General features: G+C 39.2%; 1 protein-coding gene across 1 annotated transcript; it reads left to right on the top strand.

Moving 5' to 3' along the window:
• The first annotated feature begins 7417 nt into the window (after positions 1-7417).
• On the top strand, positions 7418-8065 carry LOC145045534 (uncharacterized). Its single transcript, XM_078993859.1, has one exon. It carries the CDS (start codon positions 7418-7420, stop codon positions 8063-8065), a length of 648 nt encoding a protein of 215 aa, XP_078849985.1.
• Positions 8066-8713: the final 648 nt, after the last annotated feature.

The following is an 8713-nucleotide window of genomic DNA, read 5'->3' as shown; positions in this document are numbered from 1 at the left end:
CATCGTCAAGCAACTCGTCGAGTCGCCCCATGTGACTCGTCGAGTACCACCGGTCTGAATCCATACAGAAGCGTCTCAGGCCATGCAATTGATCCAAAACATAGATCTAGTCTCCTACCACTCATCCATCACGTAAAGTGGCAAACTTTACGTGAATCCAAAGAGATCTAAGCCGTTTGCACATTGGGGATAGGGTTTGGGACATGTAAGCTTCACTAAACACTCCAACACAGGGACTTTCATGCTCTCTGATTCTTCTCCCTTCCAGATATGAGGTAGCACCCTCAGATCTAACCTCTAGAGTTCCCATTTCATCCATAGACAATTTCTCACAAACCCCAAAATGAAGAAACAACATAACAACAGGTCAATAACGAGATATTACCTCTAAGTGATGCCCCAACTGCAATGAAATTCGAATCCAAGCAAAGCCCCTTGCTCCAAGCCTTCAATCTTCCCAAAATTTCTTCAACCATTACTTCTCCAAGCTCCAATCCACTCAACAATGGTGCTTCTCCGTGATTTAGGGTTTTCTGGGGCTCAAGGGGTGATAAAGAGGCTGGGAGGAAAACATAGTTATCTTTATATAAGGCTCAACCCCGAGAATTAGGGTTTTCTCCACTCAGCGCCTACTCGCCGAGTCCATTACACTGACTCGCCGAGTCGGCCACTTAACAAGCAACCAAGTCGCGACTCTACTCGCTGAGTCCGCACATGGACTCACCGAGTTACTCTTTCCCAATTTACTCTTTTAGCCCTTCAACTCTACTCTTGATATTTCGGGATGTTACAATTCTCCCCCACTTAAATTAGGCTTCGCCCTCGAAGCCTACAGCAACTCAACTCCAGAAATACTCCCACAACGTGCCACCTGGCCTTAATCGGACCAGATCTCACAAGGCATACCCATCGAAACTCGAATACACTTTTCCTTTCCTTACGGTGTCCTGACCACTGTCTCAAACCGGGCACCAGATGTACCCTCTGATAACCACACTCAACGATCCGAGAATTACCCATGAAACATCACTGACCCAAATCTCAACAATCACTCGACCCATAAGGGTTAGAAGCCATGAACCATCGGATCCCCGATCCGAATCCCATTCTATCCAATCCGTGACGACAGAAAGGCCCACTCTTCAATCCCAGCGCAACTCTCATGAGTCCTCTTCTTGCAATCAAGCACCCAAGCCGCACCAACCTTCGCACTCTCGGGTTAGGAGAACCCGTCGCACTGATGACATCTCTAACATTCCCAGGAGACACCACCACTACGCACACGACCCTTGATCAGAATCAAGCTGGGAGTCCCAGACTCCATCCCTACATCCATCCTGAGACTCTTGGCTCTACACCCGTGGAATCCCTTCCGCATCCTCAGCAGACATCCCATCATGATGTCATTCCATACCACTGTCACAGACACAATGTTCGACCATCATACTCCAAATCATCCATTCTCACTACAACTTCCACTTCCGCGAATCAACACTTTCCTCAGCAAATGAGGGTCCGACACTTCCTCCCATACAACAGCACAAAGGGTGGCATACCAATGCACTAATGATGGCTGTTGAAATAGGATAACTCAACCAAGGATAAATACGTGCCGCAACACCCTCCGAAATCTAATACACATGCCCGAAGCATGTCTTTGAGCGTCTGAATCGTTCACTCCCTCTGAGGTGTCCTTAGACATCATCATGATAGGCTCTAGCCCATCTCATATCCCTCTTCGAGACTGGTAACCAGGTCAGCTTTTGGCTCCCCGCGGTATCACAACACCCTCTGACTAGTGAGTACTATGGCTCCCCGCAGTATCACAACACCCTCTGACTAGTGAGTACTACGGCTCCCCGCAGTATCACAACACCCTCTGACTCCACTAGTTCGTGCTCCACAGACTATCATAGGCGGCTACCCATACTCGTCTCGAATATTCATCACAGACTCTGGAGGCAATCGTCATAACAGATGCCCGCTCTTGCGAAGACCCACTCTCCCAAGTAATCTCCCTGGATGCCCATACTCGAAGGCTCTCGCTAGATCCATAGATACCTGATATACCACAAGTCGTCTCAACTTAAGATTCACGAATAACTTTGAAATAAAGATATCAATACCCGGATACCTCGGAACACCCCCACCGAACATCACAAGATCCTGCCACAACCACAGATCTCCTGCTCCAAGCACCATATAGATGCAATAATACATTCCCTCTGAACCCCATAACTAGATCTTCATTTTTCCCAAGTTGCAACTTCGGTGTATTCAATTTCTCAATTGCAATACGAAGAAACGCTAACGATACGAAATACGCTGATAATTCTCCGAAACCCTTTTTCTCGCCGCTCAAAATCCAAACAAGGATACGCATACCGACCCGGGAAGTGGCTGCCCAATCATTCTTTATCTACTTGCCCCAACACTGACCAATACCAGATTCCTGACTAATAAACACCTGTCGTGGAGACATTCATCCTTCTCAAACAAGTACTTCCCGTATTAACTCACTCTGACCCCTTTCCTCGATCACCGACATCTCTGGTCTCATGATTTCTTACCTCATATCTCTATACTCCACTTATAACTGCTCTTGACAAATCTCTGCTTTCTTACATACAGCACCCGGTTCTCCCCTACTTAGGGATCGAACCATCACCAAATAGCATGCAACTAACCCATAACTATATTCTCCAGCAAAATCGCACCTGCCCCTGGAAAGTGCTACACAACGCCCGATAATCCCCCCTTAAGGAAATGAATCGACCTCATATACTCTGAACCTCTGATGAACTCCTCAAGAACTTCTCGTCACGTCTGCCTCTAGTCGTTCCAAATCTCGTACCAATTTAGTACCAAACAACTCAACTGCTCGATAACATCCCTGGCTCATAGACTGAACCATAAAATCATCGTACCCCTCACCTCAACTCATTAACCAACTCTCCAACACCGGGATCATCCCAAGAACAGGAGCCCACTCCCAAATTCAACACCCCTTGGATAGAAAACTCTCGGCACTGCTGAACTCGACTGAACTCCCCGCTGATACCACTACCGTGCACCCGACTAAACTCAATTAGGTATAGCGTGGCCGTCGATTATCCCAGTCTCAACTTCCTCGAGACTTGGACACCTAACTCTCCAACTTGTCAATATGTGACTTCATCTCCACGATGTGAGCACATATGGGAATTGCTTACCAATAGGGATTGAGTGACCTTGAACTTATCAAGAACTTATGGGTTAGGGAGATTAATTGGAGGAGGTGAAGGAAGTGAACTATGATTTCCAGTCCCATTAATGCACAATAAAGGGATTAATTTTTCATTTTGATTGCCATGTGAGATATCATCTTCATTAAAAAGCTTTATCCAAAAGGATAAGGAAGACCATAGTTGTCTGAACTAGACATCTATGAGGGAGAAATTCAAGTTTAGTTTATTTAAGTCCTTAATATAACACCCAATATGAAATATTAAGGCTTGGACCCAACCCAATATTTTATATCTTGGAAGAGGGATATCGTAATCTAAGCTACAAAATATTTAAAGGGAGGTAAATGACGATTTACCAATTTCTACCATGAAAAACAAAATTTAATATTATGTTTTAAATGAATTGAAACTCCTAGATCTTTTGAGATTCATTGAACTATTCAATGGCATGTTTAAATCTCGATTGTGCCCTTCTAGTTTGTGACTGGGATGCCGAGGATCACAAACAAGGAGTGAATAACCATGCATATTAACTTGGTACACTTAATGTTACAACCACCTAATCAATGTGTTGGTTAACCACACACGCTCCATTAATCTATGATTAACATCAAGTTACCCTTTGCCACACATTTTCAGTCCCAGATTAGTGTTGGTTAACCACACACACTCCACTAACGACTTACCAAGGTGAAAAGTGCAATTTCATCAGTTAGCACCAAATTCACCTTATACCCCCTTATAGACCGGCTTCGTGAATGAGGCCTACTAACGTTAAGATTGACTTACTCTTATATATATATATATATATATATATATATATATATATATATATATATATATATATATATATTAAACCTGTAATATTATAATAGTGTAAGGGTTGAATTAAACTTTTAAAACTCTAAGGGTTGGAATTAAAGTGTACATGAAGGGTAACTTTACAAATTCCAAAACTTGAGGGAAAGTTTTGAACAATTCAAAAACTTTTGGTTTCCATAACTTATGAGTTTAATATGGTTTTTAAGGAAGACTTTTCAAGTTCCATAACTTGAGGACAAGTTATGGAAGACATAAAACTATTTTATGATGACATTTGAAAATATGACCTTTCATTTTTCATAACCTATGAAACTTAATGAAATTTTAAATGGAAAAACTCTTTATTTTCCATAACTTGAGGACAACTTATGGAGGTCATAAAAACCATTAAGATCAATTATTCCAATTAACATAATAATCAAATAATGTTTCTATGATCTAGATCAAACACATTAGTAAAGATAATTCACATCAGCAATTTTCAAGAAGTTAGCTAAGCATAAAACTAATACAAATCTAGAAACTTTGGCAATTATCTTGTTTTTGGATGAGGATAATCATTACCATAGGATCAAAATCAAATTTTATGAACAAAAACATTTTATGGTAATGATCTAATCCAAAACAGGCTAAAAAACTCGAAAATCTGCATCCAGGACAGCCAACTCGTCGAGTTCCTAGATGCACTCGACGAGTCCAAGAGTATCTTCAAGAAACTTGTCGAGTCACCCAGTGGACTCGACGAGTCCTGCAGTCAGAATGCAAAAAATTTGATTTTTTTGCTTCGAAAACCAATAATAACATCAAATATAATAGAAAACAACCCATGGCTCTGATACCACTGTTGGGTTTTCTATACTACAATATCCTATGGTGCACATACAACCCTAAATGCCTTGGATCTATGTTTTCTATAATTATACATGTAATGGTGTTTGCAAAGCATTAAGCCTATAACTAGCATGCAATTGATATAAAAAATATGAAATACTAGTTGGGATGACATTGTTAGATTAGTGTCTAGGCTTGTAACTATATTTCGTGTGTACTTGACCCGGTTGTGCATGGTCCTTTTGGGTTGCCTTCACCAAAGCAACTTGACAAGGTGATTTATAGAGAGAGAGGATATTATGGTTTAGCAATATATTATATGAATAATATATTAAAAGAAAAATCATATTATTTAATTAATGTTAGAAAAGAATTAATTAAGAAATAATTATGTGGCTATAAGACATTAATTAAATAAAGGGGACTTGAACTGTCAATTGTGTGATAGTTGAATATTGGGCTGAGAATCCTTATGGATTAGGGCATCGATGAAATTAAGGATGAGTCCATCTTAATTTCGGCTATAGAGGCCTTATTCGAGAAGGTTCCTTGGAATGCTTAAGGCCTAAGCTGCCCATTAGGGTTTTGATTAAAACCCTAGCAACACAAGTATAAATAGACCCCTAAGTAGGGGTGTGCAAAAAAACCGCAAAACCGTAAAACCGAGCCGAACCGGCCGATCCGAAACCGAAAAAAACCGAAACCAAAAAAAACCGAAAGATAAAAAAACCGAAACCGAAAAAACAGGATATCAACGGGTCAGTTTTGGTTTTGATACTTAGGTATCCGCGGATAACCGAACCGAACCGCTTGATATATATATATATATATATATATATATATATATATATATATATATATATATATATATATATATATTATTCATTTTCATTAAACTTTTAGCCATATCCCAAACAAATATCATGATCGGCTATTCCAATTTTACATTTCTACGTTATGTTTTCTTCTATTTTATTTTTATATTTATTATACCAATTATATTGTATGTTATTTGACCTTTATTATGTTTTTATAATTCTTTGGACTTAGTAATTTTTAGAAAGAAATCGTTGGAATGAAGTTTGTAATTTTAATTGTATTTAAATTTTTATATTTAGCGGGTACCCGTGAACCGAACCGTGGTTACCCGCCTTTATACGGTTCGGTTCGGTTCGGTTTTTTTGCTAATTCGGTTCGGTTTCGGTTAGTGCACATGAAGTACCCGCCCCATGATGACGGTTCACAATTTTATTACTATCTGAACCGAACCACCCCGTTAACACCCCTACCCCTAGGGCATCAGTTTTCAGCCACTAAAAACCCTAGAAGAGTTCATAGACGAAATTGTGCCTCCCCCCTCTCTCTCTAATATCATCCTCTTGCTTGTGGTGTTTGTAAGCTATTAGAGGAGTGACATTTGTGACTCTAAGCTCCGAGAGAAGAAGATTCAAGACATTCTTGAAGAGGTAATCATCTAGATCTGATCTTATATGATAATTTCGAAATATGTATGCTAGATATAGGGTTCATAAGTCTTGGATGAATTACATGTACAATAGAGAAACCTAGATCCAAGCTTTAGGTTTTGCATGAGCACATAGGATGTTCTTTTATATAAAACAAATCAGTGGGATCAGAGCCTTGATTGGTTTCTATTGTATTGATGCCTTGTATGTTCATCTTACTGAAAATTGTTTTTCTGTCCTCTGCCCGACCTGACTCGGCGAGCCCAGTGAGTAACTTGGCGAGTTGGGGAGTCAGACAGAGGGAAACACGGGATTTCTTGATGTTTTGGCGAAGGATAATTACCAACACTGTTTTTGACTAATAAAATCCAAATTTTATTATTATTATATGATCATGCTTACCAAAACAAAAGATAATTACCAATTAATTGAATAATAAATTCCTTATATGATAAATTTTGATTATTTGAATTATTTGATGAATTATCTTGTGAATAAAATGGAATAGGTCAAATTTAGATAATCATTAAATTAAATGTTTAATTTTAAATTATTTTCTATTTGATCCTATGTGTTTTGAAAAGTTCAAAACTTTCCCTCAAGTTTTGGAATTAAAATTTGTTAATTAAAAGTTTAATTTCAAATTATTAAATTCCAAACCCTAGAATTTTACAAGTTTAAAATTCACCATATACTATTATAATATTATAAGAATAATTATTATATATGTATAACTTAAATGCTAGTCTTACCATTAGTAGGCCTCATTCACGAAGCCGATCTATAAGGGAGTATAAGGTTATGGCCTATAAAATGGTCGTTTAATGGGTGTCCACTCTCACCCACCGCTTCTAGGAGTTTTCAACACATTTAAACCTTAATTTTAATTTGTTTTTCATGGAGGAAATTAGTGAATCGTCATTCACTTACCTTCAAATTATTTGCTGTTTAGATTACGACATCCCTTTTCTAAATTGCAAATAATATTGTTGGATCCTAGCCCTAATTTTTCATTTGGGTGTTTAATTGGGGATTATCATCTAATCAAACTTTGTCTCTTTTCCTTTTCAGATGTCGAACTTGAACAACAACACTTCCTGCTCAAACGCCTCCGGCTCGTTCTCACTCATGAACTTCTGTGGGAGGGTGATCTTTAACGGAAACAATTTCAATGATTGGATTCATAACATACGATTGTTCACTCGCTATGAGATCAAAGAATATGTCCTCAATAAGGAACTGAAAGAGGTGGACATGAACACTGCCACTCCCGAAGAGATCGCTACCTTTAAGGCCCATGAGCATGATGCCACTAAAGTCCATTGCATCATGCTAGCGACAATGAATGCTAAACTTCAAAAGTCATATGAGGACTTCTATCCCTACGAAATGCATCAAGACTTGGTGGAAAGATGTCACAAAAGTATGAGGCACGGGAGGTACGAGATCATCACTTCGATGATCACGACCAAGATGAGAGATGGAGAGTTTGTCACAGCTTATCTGCAAAATATGCAGAGGTATGTTGACCGCCTGCTGAAATTAAATGTTAATTTCGATGAAGAGCTGGTGATTGACATCATTCTACATTATGTGTCACCCTGCTTTAACCAGTTTCGCATGACCTACCACATGAATAAAGCGGAGATCACATTGAGCAAGCTGCAAGGTCTATTGAGGACTGCTGAGAGTAACCTCAATGACAAGTCCGTTACATAAACTCCTACTCCTACTACTTCCCTAGTCTTGGTAATTGGGCAAGGGAAGGTTAAGAACAGGAAGGCTCCCTCAAAGAGCCACCATAAGGGAAAGTCCCATGATGGTACGTGGCACCTCTTCTAGTGTAACCAAGGCTGGTTCTGCTAAACCCAACTCCAACCCCAAGGATGCAAAGTACCATCATTGCCACGAAATAGGGCATTGGAAACGAAGTTGCCCGAAATATCTGCAAGACATCAGGGATGGAAAGATCAAGCCAACCTACGTAAGTATTTACACTATTAAATCTAATGATTCATCATATACTATGTTGGGTACTTGATACAGGATGTGGTTTTCAAATTTGTTCTTATTTGTTGTGCCTAAGAAGAAGTAGGGATGCGGAGCATGGGAAGATAAATTTGATCATGGGGAATAGAAGATCGTCGCCTCTCACCAAGATTGGAGTTTATCTTTAGTGCTTAGTAATGGATTAAGACTAGATTTAAATAATTGTTGCTATTCGCCAGGTATGGCAAGAAACATCATTTCTTTTCATGGTTTGTATATACAAGGTTTTAGATAACTATTGGCCCAAAATAAGCATTAATAGAACCATTTTAGATATACAGGGAAGTCATGGTAGGCCCGGAGTCTACAACCATGTTT

This window comes from Lactuca saligna, chromosome 5 (assembly GCF_052625555.1).
Source record: "Lactuca saligna cultivar CGN05327 chromosome 5, ASM5262555v1, whole genome shotgun sequence".
NCBI classification, from domain to species: Eukaryota; Viridiplantae; Streptophyta; class Magnoliopsida; order Asterales; family Asteraceae; genus Lactuca; species Lactuca saligna.
The sequence above is the reverse complement of the archived record's forward strand: the minus strand, read 5'-3'. Positions and strand labels throughout refer to the sequence as shown.